The sequence below is a fragment of the Aulostomus chinensis genome, chromosome 16, assembly GCF_037954235.1.
Source record: "Aulostomus chinensis isolate RoL2024-O1b breed Wild chromosome 16, RoL_Achi_v1.0, whole genome shotgun sequence".
Classification (NCBI taxonomy): Eukaryota; Metazoa; Chordata; class Actinopteri; order Syngnathiformes; family Aulostomidae; genus Aulostomus; species Aulostomus chinensis.
In genome coordinates this window covers 3,234,220-3,257,026 of record NC_141335.1, presented here as the reverse complement: position 1 = coordinate 3,257,026, position 22,807 = coordinate 3,234,220, and the positions used below count along the sequence as shown (strand labels likewise).

The window sequence follows — 22,807 nt, the reverse complement described above, 5'->3', positions numbered from 1 at the left end:
AGACCCCGGGAACAAGCCTCCATCCGGCAGAGCCGCAGGGGACGCCCGGCCCCACCCTCAGTGCGTGACGTCACAACTTCTCCTGGGAGCGTTGTGACGTCACTGTGGCCTGAAATCAGTAAGCCTGCTTTCACTCCATGCAACTTAAGAGATGGCGTCGCTGGTTGAAGTTTAAAAAAACAAAACAAAAAACAATCCTCTGAGGCGTTGCATTTTATTTAAAATGTACAACAAACAGCCGTCAGGTTTCAGCCCTGAACCATGACAACGCACAACATCGAACAGTTGAACATCAGCCGTTGAATGATGTCATAGATGATGTAACGACTTTTTTTTTTTTTAATGTTTTTGTAACAGTGTTGATGACTAACAGAGCACTTGACCCGACTGGATGAATCAGATCAATCAATCACAAGAAAATGAATCACCAACCGTTTCCAGAATGGAAATAAAAGTCTCAGGGTTGTCGGTTCTTAAATCAAGACAAACAAAAAAGAGTCAAATACTTGCTGGTTTCAGAAACTTAAACATCAACATCTGCTGCCTTTCTTTGACAGAAAATAAAGAGTCTTTAGCTTTTAGACTCTTGAGTTCAGTCCACACTTCAAGTCTTCTTGGCATTTTAGAGGCAAAATTCTTTGTGAGAATAATTTGTAGATCAAGTGACCATGAAAAATACTGGTTAGTTGCAGCCTCGTCCTCCACGATGGGCATCAAGGTTTTTAATTAACAATGTAATTAGATGCCTCTCAGAGGAGGTGTGTGTGTGTGTGTGTGTGGGTGGGTGGGGGGCTTGTTTGGAGCAAACTGGGAGTCCACCAGTAAAAGAGAAGACACAAGCATCCCGTCTGATATCAGCCGGACGACCCCAGTCCTGCGTGGGTTGAATCGTTGCGTCTACAGCTGCCGGTAGAAGTGGAGAACCTGCGGCGGCAGCGGCAAACACTCGGCCTCCTCTCAGCTGCCCTGAGACACGTCCGTCTCCCCTGACTTGTGACAGAATCCCTGAGATTACACCTGAAGCATCTGGAGCCCTGAAGCCACCCGGAGCAGCAGGGGACCACCTGAGCTGACACTTCACTCAACAAAGTAGATAGTTTTGCATTTCAGATCATCTTAAAAAAGCAGCAAGAGAGAACAAAAAAGATATTTTCTCCTCCTTGATACTTTTGTGTGACACTAGGATGCAGGAGGAGCCCCCTGCATAAATTTAGCTTGAAGCCAATGATGACTGATGGCTAACAGCAGCCAAACTGGCCAGAAAACTGCAACTGGGAACCAGCAACAAACTGAAGGGTTTAACTTTGTTGGTTTGTTGCTTCAGTCACAGTGTTGGTGGATTACTGAGCATTCGGCTGCATGAAGAAGACCAGGATTATACGGGATGATGCGCTGGGAGTGTGTAAATTGATGTTTCGGGCAGTTCTGTTGTTGTTAGCTTCAAGCTAAGTCTACGTGGCTGGCTCTTTCTGCATTCTGGAGTCACACAAGTGCTGCAGGGTGGGAGAACTTCTTCATGAGCTCCAGACACCAAGAGCATCACTTCAACCTGCAAAACTCTCTTCACATTTCACATAATTTAAAGTCAAACATGGTTGATAATCGGAACCATTGTGAGTTCCTATGTTTTATGCCAGAACATCATTTTTGGACTCTTTCTGCTTGCGAATATCTTATTCTTGCCGAGACCGATGTTCCAGTGAGGTGATGCGTGACTTTTAGGACGCCGAGGACTTTTTCTCCTTCTGCCGGAGGTGAATCTTCATGTGCCTCCTCCTCTCGTCGCTCCGTGCGAACTTCCTCCCGCACTGGTCGCAGGAGAAGGGCTTCTCCCCGGTGTGCGTGCGGATGTGCGTGGTAAGGTGGTCGCTGCGGCTGAAGTTCCTCATGCAGATGCGGCACTGGAAGGGTTTGTGGCCGGTGTGGATGCGCAGGTGTCGGCTCAGCTCGTCCGACCTGGAGAACCTACGGTCGCAGCTCTCTGCCGGGCAGGGGTACGGCCTCTGGTGCACGGGTGTCTTGCTCGGTCGGTTCGGGTACTTTCTGGGTCTCAATATGGGTCTGAGAGGGAGGTTCTGGTGGCTTTGGAAAGCGGCGGTCAGCGGCCCCTCTGCGGCCGGGGACGGCGCGCCGAGCGTAAAGTTCCTGATGGTGTTGAGAGGTGTGAGAGGAGGCGGCACCCTGAGGGAGTCCAGCGGGTACGGGAGGGATTTCCTCTCCGGGAAAGCCGCCTGGAGGTCTCTCTGGGAGGCCTGCTGGTAGAGGCCTCCGTACTCTGGCATGATTGAGTGCAGCGTGGCGTCTACGGTCGGTTTGGGGGCGGAGTTATAGGTGGGAGGCGGGTGGTAGGACACCGCACAGGTGGAGGTCGCCAGGTAGCCCCCCGCCGACTGATCCTGGTACATGTCCGCGCTGCAGGAGTAGGAGGGCGCGGGGTGAAGGTGGTGGTGAGGATGAGGAGGCGCGTACATGTGGCTGATGTCCGGCTGGCCGTGCGCCATCGTGACCTCCGCCGCGTCTCCTCCTCCTCCTGCTGCGTAAATATCGCGTGAAGGCGAACCTGGCGGAGCGGTGATATTAGCGCTGACCAGACTGATCCCGTCCCCGAGGTTCCACGGTCCTTCCGCGACCCTGGAATCCACTGAGAACTTGCCGGTAAACGCCACCGGTTGAGTGCGTAAAGTTGCCACGTGCTGCGCGGGAGGCAGCTGCGATGCGCTCCTCCCCTGGAACAGCAGGTCGCCTGGGCACAAACAGAGGAGAGCAGACACCACATTTATGTCAGTACACGCCGGACATTTTAGAAACAATCAATGGATTTGGGATTTTTTTGGATTCTGAAGTTTCTTCTCGCTCTCACCGGCTTCGTCACGCGTCCCTTCATCCTCCCCCAAAGCTTCTTCTTTAAAAACAACCGACAAACCGGCCTCCGCACCGTGAACACTCGCTGCAAGACTGCCGAGAGACGCGGAGACTTCACCGACTATTTTTGCAGTCATGCCGCTCAGCTGAGGACGGGATCACGCCGGCGAATGCACCTGGACGGACTCACGCATCCACAAGGACGCTTCCCCTCATTTCCCCGGGCAACCCTCCTCCACTCCGCCTCTCAGCTCTTGTAAACAGCTCTCGGATGCTGCAGTATGGTTATAAAGGGAATCTCCGGGTCTCCCGTCACGTCATTTACCAAATATGGACTTGTGTTGGAGGTTAGAGGAAAAAAAAAAAGTGCGATTTTAAGAACAGGCGCCCACAGCGAATACGCGCTGCTCTAAATCTCCCAGTTTGACCAGTCACTGCTGCCGGATGGTTTTTAATTTGAGGACTGTGTCTTGATGCATTTATCACAAACACATCTGAGGCAAACACCAGCAGGATTATTCGGAATTCCGGCCTCAACTTCTCCTTACATGGTTTCTCCGGTGATGTGAGAGGATCCCAGCCCGTTTATATGGCTGACATCCGGGTAACTGCGCTGTCACGCGCCTGCCGAGCCCACGCACTTATTTGTTGTCTCTCAAGTTTGAAGTTGCTCTGCTGGTGCTGCTCCTTCACTCACAGACCCGAGGCGGACAGAATATCATATCAGATTATATCAGATTACCGCAGCAGTAATCGCACCGCTCGGGACTGATGAGCACTCCTCTGGAGAGAAGAGGAGCCTGCCCCGTGAGCAGAGCGGCAGTTTCAACACACAACTTTGTTTTTGTTGTTGTTGTTGTTGTTGTTGTTTGGCGTCATTGATATTTAAGAAGTTCGATATCATCAGAATAAAAACAATGGTATGGGATTTTCACCTTGTTCATCATCATGAAGGGTTTTCTTTTATCCAAAACATTTGGCAGAGTCCTTGAATCCAACATTTCTCAGTTTCTTCATCACCGATGAGCAAAGATGAAGACATGACATGAACGTCCCCATCTGATACTGATAAAAGACCAGCGTCATGGCTGATCCCTATGTTCAATCTATCGTATGTCTCGTCTTTTAAATGTGAGAAAGGGTTGATGCACCAAAAATAAACGTGAGTGAAAACATCTGCCAAATAAGATAAAAACCAAAGAGTTCAATCATCAAATCGGAAATCCTCCTCTTAGCTTCACTCAGACTCATCCGTGAATCAAATGCACATGTATGCGAATCCTGGTGTGCACTGATCCTGGATCTGTCCGAGGAGGAACGAAGTAGAGGGATGAAGCACCGACAGCGGAGCTCAGTAACATGTTAAAATCATTTAAAACATTGGTTGGCAGTTGTGCGATTCTGTATCCTGACGCCTCAACGCGGCGCCTCACTAGGCTGCTGCCTGTTAGCTCGTTCCGCTACTCTCTGAATTCCCTGTGAACAGCTACATTTTCGATGGAAAAAATTCCAGACCAAAAATAAACACACGGAGGCTCACAGAGACTGAAGACACAAGACGCACGTGTGTTCGGCCTCCACACGGACCCGTTTAGAAGGAGGCCCAGGATACCGGGACAGAAAGGCAAAAAAAAGGAAGCTCAATCTCTGTCTGGATGCTTTACATAATCTCACAATGTGTGCGTTTCAGAGCCAAGTACCTTCAAACCCTGTTACAGCAGTTTAGACCGAGTCAGTCGATCGGTGTGAGACTGAATCCAATCACGTTTGTCCCTATGAATCACAGGCGCCCCTTCCCCCGCCCCCTCTTGCCTATATAGAATCAATATTCCGCTCTTCGATCCCTTGGACAGTCAGCTATTGAGCCAAGCTACTTTGTTACTGCTGCTTCACGTTCAGAGCCGAGCGAACACATGAAACTGTCCTGAGTCGTCTCTTAGTTTCTGACAGGTGGAGACTTTCCCCTCCATCGCTGAGCCTCTCCTGGAGAGGCCCACTCACTCGGAAAAACCTCTGAGTTCCACCTGAAATGTGGGCGCTGGAATCCTCCCTCACCTCCTCCACTGCAGCAGCTCAGGCGTTGGATGTGAAGTTTGCTGCGCAACACCTGATCTCAAATCTGCTTCACACTGGGTTCCTTTTAGATGTTTGGTGTGAGAAACATTGAACGACTGATGGAGTTTGTTAATGTGCTGATGAGAAAGTGATCAAAGTGGAACCTCTGCAGATGACAAGGAGGGACGAGCAGAGCGAGCGAGCAGGAGGAAGGCGGCTCTCTCTCTCTCTCAGCCTTTTGAACGCCCACAGTTACAAAAATGTTGGTGTGTATTGTCGTTGTGTGGCGAGCCGCCCACCCTGTGGCAGATGGGGGGTTTGGTTGGTTCATGCTCACACACACACACACACACACACACACACACACACACACACACACACACACACACACACACACAGAAAGCACACGTTTTTTATTGTTCAACCTCTCCCACACACAAACACACACACACACACACACACTCTTTCACTTTTTTCTCAGTGTAACTCACAATTTGTCTTTTTCAGTCTGAATCAGTCGAACAAACACAAAATCTTTCTCTGTCCTCGCCACACACACACACACACACACACACACACACACACACACACACACACACACACACACACACACACACACACTGCTCCATGGGGACGATGCCCTGCTTCCACCCTTCGCCCACGCTCCTCCGGGCTGCCGAGGCTCTGGGGGGTTTCTTGGTTTTGTGTTTGGTGGCTCAGGGTGTCAGCCGGGGGTCCGGCGGCTCGGCAGACCCCACCGTGCCGATTAATCATCTGTCATCTGTGTTTTTTTTGTTAATATGGATCTTTGTCTTCGTCCTGAAAATGACGCTCGGTTCTGGCCTGCTGCCCTCGTCTCGATCTTTGCGAGCAAACGTCAGAGAAAAACCAAGGAAAACAAGCCAACCGCCACTTGAAGGTTTGATGCCGTCATCTGCTGTGCCAGCAGATTTAGCGACCTTTGACTCCTCCTGACACCTTTCAATTGAAGTAGCAAATATCAGAAGCAGTAGCAAAATAAAAAGAGCCTTTCTCCCATCCAGGGGTGGATGGGAATCTTCTTTCACACACTTCTGCAAACTTTTCCCATCAGCCTAAAGCTAACAGCTTAGCGAAGCACTCAGGGCTGATAAAAACTCTCTTGTAGGAACTCTGCTCTTCCTCACGCCCGCTCCACATTTGTGACTGTAGATGTTTGAGACTTAATCTGTTCCTCCAGGCTGCCCAGTTTCCACCTCAATTTGGTGTGTTTTCCCTGGATCATTTTTCCAACAAAGGGGAGCCCAGACTTTAAATAGACGCAGCAAATCATCTGAATTTTCTACGAACGTTCACATCAGAATGGCAGATGACTCATTTCCACTCACATCCTGCAGCAGCACGCTGCAAATCAGGAGTTATGAAACGCTGACAGTAAATGTTTGATAAAAGGTCATTTACGACCTCCAGCGGTCCGACACGTTGACGGGTCCGTTTGAGGACGGAGTTTTGGTCCTATTCTTCATCCTATCTTCCCTTTTTGGATTGACCCCCCCCCCCCCCCCCCCCCCCGGGGGTGGACGCTCCTGTGGATGAGTCAGGTTTTAGGGGGTTCAGGCGATGAGCTCCCAGACCGAGCCATCCACAGGGGTGATTGCATATTCATGGGAAATGTATTGACTGCTGAGTGTTGGATAATAGACACACACATCAATGGCTGCCGAGCTGCAGTGAATGGCTGCAACACAAAGTCTGAGACCCGGAGTGACATCAACCCGTATCAGATGATAGCCAAGTCATGGAGGGATGTTTAGAGCACGCACGGAGGTTTACTCCCAACCGTCAGGAGACGCCGCGATGCCTGGACGTCGACCAACTCTGATCTCTGAACGTTTGGGAGCAACGCACTCGACAAAAGAGTCGCCTTTTGTTCTTATTAAACTAACGCAGAAACTCACACACGCAGTAATTTGGTGTTATTCTAACCTCCGTGAAAGCCAAATGCATGAAAAAATGCAAGAAGCGGAAAACAAACGTGACTCTAAATTCACCACACATGAAACGGCAGAAGAATCGGGCGCAAAATTCAACTGCAAAAACGTGAAATAAGAGCTGTGCAGTCCCGTCCCCCCCCTCCCTGGAAAACTTCTAACAGGAATGCTTCAGATTTAGGATGATTCGCAGTATCGGAGGGAATGTTGATCTTACATCGTTATTCTCCTTTTCACTGTAAACCCCATTAAAATGTTTATGGTGTGATTTTTATGGGGATTGTGAAACCCAATCGGCCTGAACCGCACGTTGCAGCCTCCGGCAGTTCGAAAGCATCGCGCCAACATCGCCCCGTTGGGATTTCAGTTAAATGTGGATTAACTGTGTCGCCCGACTTGAAATCGCACAAATGTCTGGATTAAATTCACCTGCCAGTCAGTTTAGGGGCCTGGTAGTTATTTTCAATAATGGTTAATCAGCCAGTTACTTCTTTTCAGGGAGTAGTTCAGTTATAGAATGTCAAGAAACTGAAAAATGCTCAACACAACGTCGCCCTGTTGTCCTTCAAACAATCCAGGACTCTTAGATGACAAAAAAACAAACAAAAACGCAGCAAATCTTGATATTAAGGACTCTGGAACCAGCGTGCGTTGCATTTTGGCTTAAAAAAGGCGATTAATTGCTGATCAAAACATCTGGTAATTAATTGAATGCAGTGTTGTAGCTCTGCAACGACCCACATGAATCGGAACTGAGAATATCAGGTTTCTTTTTCCACTTTAAAATGACTGAAACTGTTAATCCACTGTCATTATTTATATAGCGGGTAAATTCCCAGCGTCAGCTCTAGCAAGTAGATTTAACTCACCTTAAACGCAAGGACATCAGTTCTAATAATTTGATGAAAACTTTACAAAAAAAGGGCAAATCCGTGCAGTTTTTAGCTGCTGTTCGTGGTAGAGAAGCATTCAGCCTGGTGACTGGGAACAAACCATCTAGAGTCTCCAGCTTTCAAACAAACCACTGAGTCTCCTCCTAACATCAAGCAGCAGGCGACAAAATGCACCGCCACCGACAGAACCCCCCCCCCCCCCCAAAAAAAATATGAACCATTCACAAGGTTTTCCATGCAGTTCCAGCTCCCAGGTGCCACGTTAGCTGAGTTCTACCATGAATTCCATCTATTTTCTCCAAGTGTTGGGAAGTTTGTGAATCCACTCGCTCCCAACCACAACGCAGCTCAACTCCTTCCACTCGTTCACGCCACCAAAACCAAGACATCAAACTCACGTCGAGCAGCGGCGGAGGGAAATCCTGCCTCTCCTCCGTGAGGGTCCGACCAAGACGCCGTCCGCCGGGGCCTCCTCGTTCTCCAGGGGGATGGAGAAGAAAACAGGAGGAGGTGGAGAAGTGGAGGCGATTCCCGAGGCGAATGCAGCCTGACGTTTTCCCGTCCGAACAAGAAGTTACTGGATTTCTCACTGGTGCCCACAGAGGGTCATCGGCACCCGGGGTCCGAGTGGGCTGGAAGTGACAAAAAGACAGAGCGAGCGAGCGAGTGAGCAAGAGAGAGAGAGAGAGAGAGAGAGAGAGAGAGAGAGAGAGTAGGGGGAGAAACAATACGATTGTTCCCACATCACTTTGCTTCCACCCGCGCTGCTAAAATTGTTATGTTAATGAAGTGGATTTTTTGCCGGACAGCAGATTGTAACAGAGAGATGTTTCTCTGACGGGAAGTGGAGCCTGGAGGTGGTGGGGTCAGATGAAGAGCTCTGCCGCCGCCGCCACCGCCGCAAGACGAGAGCTGACAAGTTTTACACGAGAAGGTGCTGCTGGAAAGTTGATGTTCCAGTTCTTTCTTGGAGTTTTTGACAGCTGCATCCTTCCACCGCAGCAGAGAACATTCTAGATGTTTGGTGCATAGATCTGAGGGCACTGCAGTAAAACAGAACACAGTACTTCTACATGGTAGTCAGTACTATCAATATCATACCGGCATATAGCAGACTAAATGCATCCTGACACATGTATGTAGTGGCAGCAATATTTCCCATAACAATGCTGCAGAGGCAACATTCAGTGAGCGCATTAAGAGGGTGAAACTGTGGAACTTTGCAAATATCGTTCTAATTAACTGGAGTGGAACTTTTGAATCAGAGTGTCTGAACTCAATTTGTCTACCAACATCATGGACTGGACTGTCCAGGTGGTGCACAGCAAGCCCCGGTGACTGGGGCGGGCGCTGGCCGGTGTATTCTAATATTTACGGTGTCCCGAGGTCCCCGACTACACAGCCATAACAGGTTTGTACACATCTCTCCTGCTTCACCCCTGAGAAAACCTGGAAATCAATTGGTTCTACACAAGAACAAATTTGGGACTTGAATTAGCGATCGGTGTCACGAAGAGCACAAAGCACCAGCACCTTCTGTGCTTCAGAAACTGAGGTGTCCTGCTTTGATGTCCAGGTGACAGGAGATCCTACGATTCCCACAATGCTTTATGTCCTGTATGACTCATGAGTACATGAGGAATGAGTATTCACACAATAATGTAGTTTTTCTACTGCAGATGTTATTAGATCTTGTGATGAATCAAAGTACTCAGTCATTACTACGTGACTACACCAGTACTCAGTTTTTACTACATGACTACACCAGTACTCAGATATTACTACATGACTACACCAGTACTCAGATATTACTACATGACTACACCAGTACTCAGATATTACTACATGACTACACCAGTACTCAGATATTACTACATGACTACACCAGTACTCAGATATTACTACATGACTACACCAGTACTCAGATATTACTACATGACTACACCAGTACTCAGATATTACTACATGACTACACCAGTACTCAGATATTACTACATGACTACACCAGTACTCAGATATTACTACATGACTACACCAGTACTCAGATATAACTACATGACTACACCAGTACTCAGATATTACTACATGACTACACCAGTACTCAGATATTACTACATGACTACACCAGTACTCAGATATTACTACATGTGTCCTAGAAGATGGAAATGATCTCCTAAAATGTGCCGGTTTCTCCAAAACGCAGGTGAAGGATCTGTGACTGAGAGACGAGAGCGGACAGGAAGTGATTTCACCACTTCCGCTGTCATTAACATCGGGTTGCATTTTGGGAAATTTACCTTCCATTATTTTGCACTTCATGGCATAACTAGAGGGGAAACATAATCCTGGTCAGCTGAGAGAACAATGATAAAATACTGTTAAAATGACTCTACCAGTTGTGTCTTTGTGTGTACTTGTGTGTGTTTGTGTGTGTGTGTTAAAGTGTTGCCGGAGGTAAAAGGGCAACCCCCTCCTCCCTGTCACAGGGCTGAGTGGGCGGATGGTCTGCAGCAGATGGATTGCTGCTGGCCTCTGGTCACGTTATAAACCTGGAACACACAAGGTGCATAAATGTGTATTTCAGTGTTCATTTCTTTTCCTGAGTGTGCCAGGTTGTAACACAGCAGTTCCAATGTCATTCTTTTTTCTTGCTTTCTTTAAAAAAAAAAAAAAAAAATCCATATTCAATTTCACTACAATACATTTAACAAAATTATTGCAACTTGCACTGGATTAACATGTAGGCTATTTAAATCAAAATTAACCAAACAGGGTTTCTTTCCCAGTCCATCGAAACTAAACTACTAAGTGAGTTTTCTGTCTTCTTTAAATTCCCAAATTGTTTCAAGCCCCTCTAACTGCTATGTTAAAAATTCCACGACTTTCCAGGTTTTTCATGACTGTATAAACCTTGTCCAAACATTTGCTTTTTTTTTTTTTGGTAAGCTATACGGTATACAGCGTATAAAAATATTCAAAATTTCAATTAGTTGAAATGAGAAGAAAGCTAACAAAGAATGAATCTTTGCACAAACATATATATTGAAAAAGATAAAAATCTACCTTAATTTTCCTTTCAAAGCAAACGTCTCCCTGTGACGCTGCCCTCCCGCCATGTGCTTTCCTGTCGCGTGACTGTTGCCATGGTTACTAAGTACCAAATGAAAAAACAAAATCAAAACACGCGTAAGGTGGGAAAAATAGCTAATTTGTAGGCTGATAGACGTTAATATTTGATCAATATTCAATTTAAAATGTAGGCATGTGGGTGAAAGACATTGGGATTTTGAAAAGTAACACTTATGTTATAATATACATGCATTATAATTAAATATATTAAAGCGATAATTGACCTTTATGTTAATTTTAAGTAAAGTGAGAGACAAAATTAAAATACTAATGTTTTCAGACATCCTCCTGACAATGTCGCCACCTAGCGCTGTTGCGGAGCAGCAGCAACTTCCCGTGATGCCTCACGCCGGGGCTGTCACGTGATCATTCTTGAGCAATGGCGTCGTTTGTTTAGCTCTTACCAGTCTGTGATTGGCTGGTTGAAATTTAAAAGTACTGTTTGAAATGTCTCGGCTCGGTGTCTTGTGTATTTTTTGAGCGCCGGGAAAAAAACCGAGCTGTGGGAGGAAGCGGTGGACGTTAAATAAAATTCTATCAAATCGTATTTGTGGTTCAACTGTTTATCGGATAATTTACAGACTGAGAGGAAGCTAACTTAACGCCGTTATTCGGTAAGTTGCTAATCATTTGTGCTAAAATGGTCATTTAAAGTTGTTGAGTTCTCCTTCTTTGACGCCACTACATGCACCGTGGGGTGCTGAGTGTCTCCGAGCTTCTCTTTTTCAGCTCTTAGTCGAGGGCCTGGAGGTTGTTGTTGGGTTTACATGCTAACTCGAGTTTTTTTTGTTTTGTTTTGTTTTTTTACAGTATTTTCACACGGATCCGGCAGAGGTGAGACTCTCTGCAGCCATGGCGTCTCACAACGTGAGCGGAGCGAAACGGGACGAGAAGGGCAGAAACATCCAAGTCGTTGTCAGATGCAGGTAGGAAGAGAACAGCTAAATTATAAGTGTTCATGTGTTGTCAAGCGTACTTGGTATTACCTATATTCAGTGTGCTAAACACAGCCACACGGGCTCATTGTCATCTTCAGTTTGTGCATTCTAAGGATTTAAGACGACCGCATAAATAAAACGAAAACTCCAGATAATGCCGGAACATTTGAGGATCGGTGTGAACGGGGAGAGTTGAGAGATGGGGGTCTTAATAATGCTCCAGGGTGACTGTCCAAAACGTCCTCTTCCTGGATGTGCCAATTTACAATCTGCTGAATGAGTTCAAGAGATCATCTTAAGGTAGTTTTGCTGATATCGATTGAACGACTTCAACAGTGGTGCACAAGAAGCTTTTGTTATTATTTACGTTGGTAGAACAGTATTTTTGAATATAACACAGCACCAATGTGTGTTTTTTCATCCCAGTTTGATTTGATTGGTATATATTTAGAAATGACCTGTACATTTTAAACACCAAAGGAAATGGGCTCATGATACCAGGCCTCCTATTACCACTGCAGCATTTTAGACTTTACTGTTTTCTTTGTTGTTGTTTACTCAAGAATTTTTTTTAATGAATATTGACCATGAACATCCCAACCACGTAACCCAACAGACACGATGCAAACCTGTGTCTTTTTTTTCAATGTTGCTTCTCTTTGTGTCTGTGTTTAAAATGTCAAGCTTGTGGGTTTTTTGTATGCAAAATGCAATATTTTAGTCTTCGTGTTTCTTGCACCAAAAGAGGAAAAGCGCTGGTCGGTTCTGGTGCCATCACATTATTGACCTTTTTCTGTAGTGATTCTTGGCCACGTCTTCTCTCGTTGACTCTGCGTGCTGTTAATCTGACATCACTAATGTCCCTGTACAGAAGATGAGCGTTTGTTGAAGCTGATTTTGAAACACTCGCCTTTCTCACGATGTCACGTGTTTGTGTTTGTAGGCCTTTCAACGTGATGGAGCGCAAGTCTTCCTACGGGGTCATCGACTGTGACCCCGGCAAGAAGGAGGTCCTTGTGAGGACGGGCGGCGTGAATGACAAGGCCTCACGAAAGACCTACACCTTTGACATGGTGAGCCAACTGGGTTGATGTCTTCTTCTGGATGGGTTTTCTACTGCTGCTCTGAGTGGGTCATCTCGTGGCACATGTTGATAACCATCTTATTGTCAGTTTAAACCCTAATGGCTCCTGTCTCTTGTAGTGATTGCGTCTGTTTTTATCTGTCCGTCAGGTGTTCGGTCCGGCTGCCAAGCAGATCGACGTGTACCGGAGTGTCGTCTGTCCCATCCTGGACGAAGTCATCATGGGTTACAACTGCACTGTGTTTGCGTAAGTGGTCCTGGTACAGTCGGTTTTTCTGCTTTTTCTTTTCTTTTTCTTTTGTCTTTTTGTTGTTGTTTGTTTTATCAAATTTACAAGCACATTTTGTCCTCACACAGAGGTTGTAATTGGGATGGATGTATAACACTTAAACAACTCAGCGAAGTATTAAAATATAGTCCTGCACTGAATGAAACTACAGTAATTCAAAGTCATCTTCAACTATATAGAGATTCAGAGTCTCCAGTTTTAATAGAAGTGAACATGAACACACCATAATCAGAATCCTTCGATATCTCACACACCGGCGATGAAGGTATCTGACGTAGCAGCATCCATGATGTATGATGGAACTTTAATTTCCAAGTGTGCCAGAGGAACATGAAAACAAAGGTGGAACCACCTGTAGACGATTCCTTCATGTCCCAATACAATCGTCTGAGGGCTTTGGGGGTTCTGCTTCTCCAAAATATTACAGGGACAGTAGAACAGTGGAAAACAACAATAAAATTGTACTACAATGACTCAAAATACTACAGTATTGTAGAGGACAACAGCAGAGGGACTGAAGTCAAGTGTCGGGTGTAAGCATATGAAAGCTAAATGAATCTACCAGCAACTGAAGGTCACATCATCAGATCCAGATCTGACCTGGGGTCAGTTCTAAAATCAAATTGGTTTCTGTCGTTCTTCCAAATTTAATCAAAATCCACCCACAACTTTTCAAGTTGTCTTTGACAGATGCTGAACCGATGCTGGAGGTCACATGACCTCCTTGGCCAATGTAATAAGATGTGACATCACTTAGCACTGCTCTTTGCTGTCTTGTTCAGGTATGGTCAGACAGGAACAGGAAAGACTTTCACCATGGAGGGAGAGAGAAGTCCAGATGAACAGTTCACCTGGGAGGAGGTGAGTTCAACAGAATTATTAGGAATCATTTTCATTTCTGTAACCTGCTTTATGTCTGAGGAGGTTCTTGGTAATGAGACACCCACAGAGAAAAGGGAACAAATCAAAGCTGGCAAGATGAGCAAAAAAAAACAAAAAACCCAAAACTAGCAAGAACCTGGTTAAAATGTTAAAGATAGCATGATGTCATCGAACTGTGCTTGGCTGTAGCTGAGCTGATATCTCCTGCATCCTCTTGGTGGTGGCAGGACCCTCTGGCCGGCATCATCCCCAGAACACTGCACCAGATCTTTGAGAAGCTGTCCGAGAATGGAACAGAATTTTCAGTCAAAGTCTCGCTGCTTGAGATCTACAATGAGGAACTGTTTGACCTTCTCAGCCCCACCGAAGACGTCAACGAGCGGCTGCAGCTCTTTGACGATCCACGGAACAAGGTCACTGTCCAACCGGTCATCAGATGACTTCTTTTTCCTCTGAAATGATCCTTCACTTTCTTCTAAACATGCTGTCATTACTTGTCTGCTCACAGCTGCTGGGTGATTACTATGAAGTGTTGTCCAGGTATTCATGTACTTCAGAGGGGGGATCTGTTTAACTGTTAATCCCACGACTCCTTTAACAGTCTCGATGTTCAGTTATTGGGGCTGATATATTTCCAGTATTGTTAAAGATAAGCTCATTCAACAACAACCCTGTGGTTGCTGGGTGCTGACTGACTGCTGCTGGGTTGTGTTGTAGCGCGGTGTGGTGGTGAAAGGTCTGGAGGAGATGACGGTTCACAACAAGGACGAGGTTTATCTGATCCTGGAGCGAGGAGCGGCCAAGAGGAGGACGGCCTCCACGCTCATGAACGCCTACTCCAGGTACATGACTACCTTGTGTACCTCTGGGCTTGAATGTGAAAATATGAACTAAGGGTTAAAAACACAAAAATGTAGGTGGTGCTCTTATGTAATCTGCATGTAAAAACAGGCAATATATTAAGGCCAGAAAAATCACTGAGCTCATGTGTACCGGTTGTAATATAATCAGAATTTTGACAGGCTGCCTGGTGGGAGATTTTACTCGGATGTTTACCAGTTTACAACTGTGGTTTGTGTTTCCTGCTGGAATCACAGGCCTGAACCAGCAGCCCGTTGCCATATTTATATGACAGGCGAGTTCATTTGTTCCCTTTTTAATGGCGTTAGGTTGCTGATTGTTCCTGATGTGTTTCTCTGTAGTCGCTCCCACTCGGTGTTCTCCGTCACCATTCACATGAAGGAGACGACTCTGGATGGAGAGGAGCTGGTGAAGATCGGCAAACTCAACCTGGTAATCACCCTAAATGTGATCAGTCTGAATGTAGTGCAGGAGAAGCATGTAGAGGAGCTGGTGGACATGTCTCTCCTCTCCAGGTGGATCTCGCTGGCAGTGAGAACATTGGACGCTCAGGCGCGGTGGACAAACGGGCCCGCGAGGCCGGAAACATCAACCAGTCTCTGCTGACGCTGGGCAGAGTGATCACAGCGCTGGTGGAGAAAAGACCTCACGTCCCGTACAGGTACGACAAAACATCCATGACACCAACTCAGATGGCGATGGCCAAAACCAGGTTTCAGTATGGTGTCTACAAACCGCTGGGGGTGTCTACGACTTACATACACCAGTCTGTGGTTGTGTTTCCACTAGTTCGCTAATTTCTGCATCCTTTTGAAACAGAGAGTCCAAGCTGACACGAATCCTGCAGGATTCACTGGGGGGACGTACGAAAACCTCCATTATTGCTACCGTGTCTCCGTCCTCCAGCAACCTTGAGGTTTGTTCTGTCTTTTGCTGTAGAAATGTATTTAAACCTCTTGGGGGCACAACTCATCCCCGAGGATCTTAGGGTGCTGAAAAACGCTCATGGTTGGGATTGTTCGTGTGTGCAGGAGACTCTGAGCACGCTGGAGTACGCCAGCAGAGCCAAGAACATCATGAACAAACCAGAGGTCAACCAGAAACTCACCAAGAGGACACTCATCAAGGTGGAGGAGTCTGACTCATGGATGTTTTCACTCCCGTTACCTGTACGCTTCAAGCTTAGACGTTGTCGTCTAAGTAACTTTGATTCGTTTTTTTCTCACTCAGGAATACACGGAAGAGATCGAGCGTCTGAAACGTGACCTGGCTGCCACTCGGGACAAGAACGGGGTTTACCTCTCCTCAGAAAACTATACGTAGGTCACCTGACGAAATTGGGACAGGTTGAACGCTTTTAATAAGACGAATCTGGTGACTGAAGGGTAAACATGCTAGTCGGCGTGCTGTAGCGACCACCTGAGTGTCCTGAATGTGTTTCAGGAGCATGATGGGGCAGATCACTTCCCACGAGGAGCAGATGGTGGAGTACACAGAGCGGATCGCGGCCATGGAGGAGGAGCTCAAGAAGGTACCTGAGCAACAGCCAGATCAAACTGTCTTCAGCACTGATGGTCAAACGACCCTGAAATCTCTGGTTTCAGCTTCTCAATTCTGTTTGTCTAGTTTCATTTTTTGTTGTCTCTTTATTTATTTGAATTTTTTTAAATCATGGTTTATCTAGAATATGACTTAATACTGGTATTTCCTAAATAACACTGAGATTTGACCTCTTTTTTTTTTTTTTTTTAAATAATGTCCATGATCCAGATAAGTGTGATTTATTCTCTAGAATGATAGCTTTGTTGAAAAATACCTGAAGTATTAGAGGGTGATATGATGTGGTAAAGAGGTTCAGTTTACTCTTTCATGACAACGTATTATTTTCTTTTGAATTTTTTTTTTAATTATTTGATGAGCAGAGTAAATTTCCGTGGGTGAGTCTGCAGATCTTTGCAGCTCTACAGTAAACTGGCGCCTCTACTCCGGTGTACAGGCAGGAGGAGGAACTTCAACCGCAGGATCCAGCGCTGATCCTTCCATGTAGCTTGTTTTTCCTCCGTTGTCACAGCGCCACACAACAGGCTCTGACGTGTTTTGAGTAAATCTGAGAACCCTTGTGAAAGTGTCCCTCAGCCAGCGTCCTTGGTGTCCTCTCTGCAGGTGACTGAGCTGTTTGTGGACAGCAAAAGCAAACTGGAGCAGTGCACTGTAGACCTGGATGAGAAGCAGCAGAGGTGAGGGTGGGGGCAGGCTTTACAATCAAGGCTAAATCACTCTGTTCCCCTCGACTTATCTGCTCCTAACGGTTTATTTCAGGCTGGAGGAGACGAACCGAGACCTGGAGCAGACTAAAGAGAAGCTGGTTCAGGAAGAGTTTGTCAGCTTGCAGCTCAACTCGGTCCAGGAGAACCTCTACAACACGGCCACACAGGTACAGACTCATTCCACTGTGAGTGACTGTACTGATGTCATCACTAGTGGACGTGGAGGCCAGGATCAAAAACTCTCAGCCGGCGCCAAAGATGTGGTGAAAATATCATTAGAACAATGGATGGTGGTTGGTTTTGAAGGAAGCTTGGATTTCATGTTGTAGCAAATCACACGGATTCTTATTTCAAGTTTTAGAGTATACTGGGGTAAAGTGCTTTTTGTTGTTGTTGGTTTTGAGCTTGATTTTAATTTTATTTATTGTGCAAGCGCTGAATGATGTTTCGACGAATGTTTGGTCTTGAGCTTCTGCGTGAAGTAATTTCAGTCTTGTGTGTTTTTATTCTTTCCCTTTCTTTTTTGTTACTTTTGCACAAAAATTATACTCACGAGTGTAGTTGGAGTTAAAACAGCATTACCCTCGTGAGGACAGTATAACGTGGTTTTGCGTTTCCTCTTCTAGCTGCTGAGTACTGTGGACGCCACAAGCAGCGACGTCTCGGGTCTCCACAGCAAGCTGGACAGGAAGAGAGAGGTAAGCTCCTTCAAAGAGCTGCTGCTGGTGCCACGTCAGCATGGTTCTTAGGTTGAGCAGTCACATGGAGGTTCGAGGTGGAGATCCTCAGGTTTCTGTCACTGCACTTGGCTGCATCTTCAGCGATTTTAAAACTTGATTTTGGAGGGAGAATTTTTTTGAACTACAACAGTTTGCAATATCGGGCTATCAGTGTAGCTCATCTCAGTAAATAAACATCAGAAAAACGGGACGTGTAATGTTTGTTTGTATCAAGACCAATGAACCCTTGATGGTAACTGCAGGTGGAGCAGCACAACCGGCAGACCCAGCACTGCTTTGCTGAGCGGATGGATGTAGCGTTCAGGAATGTGCAGCGCTGCATCCAGCAGCAGGGAACCAGACACCACCACATGCTGAGCAGCTACTCGCGGTCCATCGGTAGGTCCCCCGGTCATGCTAGTAACACTACATGTTTGAACAGTCAGTGGCAAGCAAATCAACCTAATAACCTTGCTTATTTTTGTCTGCCCTGTGGAGATGGTTTCCTTGTGATGAATGAGGCGGCGCTCAAGGGAGCACTAACCGGCGTGGAGTCCCTCGTGGGCAGAGTTGGGCAGCTGGTATCGGAGGGCGTGGCTCGCTGCCAGGACAGGGTGCAGGAGCAGCAGGGGCTGCGTCTGCAGGACAAGGAGTGTCTGCTGGAGCTGCTGGTGCGGACATGTCCTCATTTCAAACAGCTGAATAGTGTCAGGCAGTGTAATCGTCACAGTTAAAGGAGAGAGGAACCTTAATCGGCTTCTTCTGTCTGATTACCAGCTGATTGTTAACCTTTGAGCAACTCGGGACACAAGATTTGATGGCTTTTGTCCATTTTGGTTCGTGTGTTTAGGAGGAGCACCAGCGGGACATGGAGGAGGTGCTAGTGGCTCAGACCCTGATGGGTCTGCCTGTTATAAAGGAGCTCAGCGACACCGTGAGGGCCACAATGGAGATGCAGCGAGCTCTGGCGGACAAGGTTTGTCCACATCTGCCCTGTCCCTGTTCCGTGGACTTATTACTAATTTTTTAATCTTAAACACTTATTGTGTTTTTAAATGCACCTTTTTAAAATTTTCCCACGGTCTCTATCAGGTGGAGGCGATGAAGCAGATGGGTGTTTTTTTCAGCAGCTTGGTACGGGACCTGGCAGGGCTGCGAGAGGCCACCGTGAAGAGTCTGAGCTCCCTGCAGGCCGAACATGACAAGATGGAAGACGAGATCCGACAGGCGCAGGAGAGACACCAGATGGTAAGAGGGGAGGTACAGTGCAGATCACTTTAGGCAGCTCACTTTTAAGTCTGTTTTTATTGATCTGCCACTTATGTTATCAGTTCAAGGTTGAACCTAATCAAATCTGTTGTGTCCTCACTTCCTTCAGGGCATGAAACAGACCATCCAGTGTCTGCAGGACCAGCTGAACCTGCTGACCATGGAGACACAGAGAGACTACGCTGATCTGCGCTCAGCCTCCAAAGCTCTGAGAAAACCTCTGCAGAGCCTCCAGGAGAACATCAGCAGGTGAGCCACGAGCTCAAACCTCTCGCAGGAAACACTTGGCTCTAGAAACAAGTCACCACACATTGATGTCACACTGTGGTTTCACATCTTAATGGAACAAAAAATCTCGCACAAGGAATTCAGAAGGGTGCATGAAATTGAAGTAATTATGGAGAGGATCGTCAGTTAGACCCCAACAACATGGAGCGTTGAATGTTCACACCCTGCGACTCGTTTATGTTTGCAGCGGCTGCAGCTCAGTGGAGCATCAGGCCTCGAATCAGGCAGAACTCCTCTCCTCCACCTCCTCATCTCTCGCCTCCTCGCTGCGCCTCAGCATAGATGAGAGCTGCCAGACGCTGGACGAGATGACGGGCTGCTGCTCTCACATGCACAACTCTGTGTCTGGTACCAAACTCCTTATTTCTTCAGACAAGATGTCATTCAGCTGTAAACCACGGGACGGTCAGCCTATTAATGTGTTGCTGCAGGTCTGGTGGAACGTGACCTCCAGTGGAGCACCAGATCGAGGGAACGTGCCGAGACTCAAGCCCAGGAACATCTCTCCCTGCTGGGGGAGATTTCTACTGAAGCTGAAGCTCTGCATCAGGTAAAAATGACATCTGACTTGAGAACATTCTGAATTCAAAAACTGGATTCCTCTCTGGAAGTCAGGGCATTTTTAGCCAGGTGTGCTCAGCAGATACAATCCTAAACATTTCAGCCTGTTGATTTGCTCTTGAATTGCAGATTAGAGCAGAGTTTTAGGCTTCAGTTCTGTTCTGAATTAGACAACCCAACTGTTAAAAAATCTCAAGCCTGCTGACCTTCAGGAAGAAATGCAGAAATGTCTTAGTCTTCTGACGTCTCGTCTCCAGAGCGTGCAGATGTGCTGCACCGAGCAGCTCCAGACAGTGGAGAGGGAGCTGTCCAGCCAGCAGGGGGAGCAGAAGCAGGCTCTGATGGATATGCAGAGCCAGACCTCATCAGACAGAACAGTTCTGGACCAACAGCAGGCTGAGGTCCAGGCCCACGTCGAGATGAGCCAACAGCTGGTCAACAGCTTCCTGCAGGACGAGCTGCGGCAGGACATTCCCACTGGTAAAATCAGTGTCTGCTTGAATGTCTACTGATTGTTGGAAGAAAACAGTTTTATTTTAATCCAGATTTTCATTTTGGTTTCTTTTATTTAAACTGCAAAAAGGGCAAGTCCTCAATGATTCTCTCATGTTGCAGTGGCATGTGGCCAAAGTCTGAAATGATCAGGTGATGTAAAGTGCAGCAGACGGCTCAGGCTTCACTCACTCTCCAACATCTCCTCTTTCTAATTTTGAAAGGGTTTGATATCGAAACACTTGTTTGGAGTGTGAATCATGCAGAGCTGCTGTGGCCAAGTAACAACAAAAATGTACTGCTATAAATTAGCTCCATGGTTCCTTCTTGAGTTTTTTTTTCTTCTCCATTTGTTTAAAGAATCAGAGTTCAAAGTTTTCAAGGTAAAATTTTAAAAAAGGCTCCCGCTGTCCTCTGCAGGTGTGACGCCTCAGCGACGAGAGTTTTCGTATCCTAGGCAGATAGCAAAGTCTCTGAGCCGCAGCGAGCTCCTGGAGAGCCTGAGGAGGGAGCAGGAGAAGCTGCAGGCCGCCATAATGATGGAGGAGGAGCCAGAGGAGGAGGACAAACTCAGCCAGGTCGACCATGTATGTTCACACACCTCTGCAATACTCATTGGCGTTGTCAAATTCTGTGAAAGGACACAGCTGCTACTCACTTTCTTTAGTGGATATTTTCTCCTTCAGTAATATACATTGTGATCTGTCAAAGATTAACGCGTGTGTGTGTGTGCCTCCCTGTGGTACCCAGGACTCTCTGGAGGAGGAGCTAAGCACCTGTAATGAAAGCTTGGCCACCGAGCCGTCCTTCATTGACGAGAACCTCGTCTTCAACGAGAGCAAACGTGTTCCATTTTTCAAGGTACAAATTGCCTCTGAAAACATGAAAACTCTGCATGTGACACAACAGAAGGCAGTCCGAGTATCGAAAGGAGCCAAATGTAGTTAAAGTACACGAGTCATGAAGAAGTGCTGTAGCATAGATTATTACAGCTCCAGGGAATTTATTCCAATTTTTTTGCACACGTCCACAATATAAAAATGAACTCACTGTAGTTTGGAGGTCAGGATCATTGTGGCGAGCAACTCTGCTGAGGCAGAGTGGCACCGTGCAGTACTCCAGGTTTTTGGATTGTTTAAGGTGGAAGAATTTTCCAGAGGTTTTAAATCAGCTGAGAAACCAGTGTGGGGTGGGGAAAAGACTCCTGCTGAGCTTTGTCATGAATTAAAACAGATTCAAGATGAGATCATTATTGATATTTTCTTTTAATTTCCCTTCAGCAAAAAAGGGGGGGCAAGAAGGAGACAAAGATCCCCAGCAGGTCAAAAGTGTCTGAAAACGAAGCCCCGTCCACGCCACAGAAGTCCAGACTGCCGCTCCGCTGTCAGAACTGAAGCTGCTTTCAGGCTTTTAAAATGTTGTCACAGATAAACTCTTACCTTTTTATTTTTAATAAGTTTGTCTTTTAATTGTTAGCTTGTCACATGAAATTAATATTAGTCCCATAACTGTATTGACCGTCTTCAAGTTCTCTGTAATTAAAGACATTGTTGTGTTCTATAATTTGTTCGTTCGTTATCCTGAGCTGAGCAGAAGTCATCGTGTCTGCCAGGACTCACCAACTAAAATTTTGCTCGATTATGCAGACTGAGCAACAGGAAGGTGTCCCAAGATTTACACCTGTGGGTTTTCCAGGTGTAAATCATGGCCAGCTCCTGAAACGCTCCTTGTTTGTCAAGGGCAGGGGGAGGGCAATCGTGTGCCATGGAGGGCCGTGTGTATGCAGGTTTTCCTTCCAACCCAACACTTTAACAGGTGAATCCACTGATTAACACTCCTCTGTGGCCGAAGGTGTGTTCATCAGTGGAATCACCTGTTAAAGTGTTGGGTTGGAAGGAAAACCTGCATACACACGGCCCTCCATGGCACACGATTGCCCTCCCCTGGTCAAGGGACTCAGAAATTATTCAGAACTTTTACAAGTGGATGCTGATTTCCGTGAACCTCAAACTTTAAACAGAAGCAAGGTTCGTAGAAACGGCATTAAAATATTCAGTCTAACAAACGTGGTCTCACTGAACGAATAGAAACTTCAAAAAAAAACAAAACAAAACCGCTTTTAGTGCCTGAGGTCACTTAAGGTTTCCCCGTCTGTCCCTGAGGAGCAAGGACATGCGTGGTGAAAAGTAAACTAAAAGCAAGCAATTTACGATATTTTACCGTTTCAAAGCTGACATGACCGTCCCGT

General features: G+C 46.5%; 2 protein-coding genes across 4 annotated transcripts; one reads left to right on the top strand and one right to left on the bottom strand.

Moving 5' to 3' along the window:
• Positions 1 to 207: 207 nt before the first annotated feature.
• LOC147247150 (early growth response protein 2b-like) lies at positions 208 to 8,386 on the bottom strand. 2 transcript variants are annotated; one of them, XM_086180281.1, is made up of 2 exons: positions 8,179 to 8,386; positions 208 to 2,743 (listed from the first exon to the last, which is right to left on the bottom strand). In XM_086180281.1, the coding sequence occupies exon 2, from the start codon at positions 2,499 to 2,501 to the stop codon at positions 1,719 to 1,721; it is 783 nt and encodes a 260-aa protein (XP_086036407.1). In that variant the 5' UTR covers positions 2,502 to 2,743; positions 8,179 to 8,386; the 3' UTR covers positions 208 to 1,718. The 2 variants fall into 2 exon arrangements, with proteins under 2 accessions (XP_086036407.1, XP_086036406.1); XM_086180280.1 differs by lacking the exon at positions 8,179 to 8,386 and adding an exon at positions 2,861 to 3,095.
• A 2,970-nt stretch (positions 8,387 to 11,356) lies between these two features.
• On the top strand, positions 11,357 to 22,108 carry kif11 (kinesin family member 11). 2 transcript variants are annotated; one of them, XM_086181006.1, is made up of 27 exons: positions 11,357 to 11,523; positions 11,720 to 11,835; positions 12,791 to 12,920; positions 13,081 to 13,178; positions 14,003 to 14,081; positions 14,330 to 14,515; positions 14,820 to 14,944; positions 15,305 to 15,395; positions 15,479 to 15,624; positions 15,783 to 15,879; positions 15,995 to 16,090; positions 16,194 to 16,282; positions 16,407 to 16,494; positions 17,127 to 17,200; positions 17,283 to 17,397; positions 17,857 to 17,928; positions 18,213 to 18,348; positions 18,448 to 18,620; positions 18,800 to 18,925; positions 19,042 to 19,197; positions 19,328 to 19,467; positions 19,694 to 19,854; positions 19,938 to 20,056; positions 20,325 to 20,547; positions 20,980 to 21,146; positions 21,310 to 21,420; positions 21,840 to 22,107. In XM_086181006.1, the coding sequence occupies exons 2-27, from the start codon at positions 11,762 to 11,764 to the stop codon at positions 21,951 to 21,953; spliced, it is 3,186 nt and encodes a 1,061-aa protein (XP_086037132.1). In that variant the 5' UTR covers positions 11,357 to 11,523; positions 11,720 to 11,761; the 3' UTR covers positions 21,954 to 22,107. The 2 variants fall into 2 exon arrangements, with proteins under 2 accessions (XP_086037132.1, XP_086037134.1); XM_086181008.1 differs by lacking the exon at positions 11,357 to 11,523 and having other exon boundaries at positions 11,723 to 11,835; positions 21,840 to 22,108.
• Positions 22,109 to 22,807: the final 699 nt, after the last annotated feature.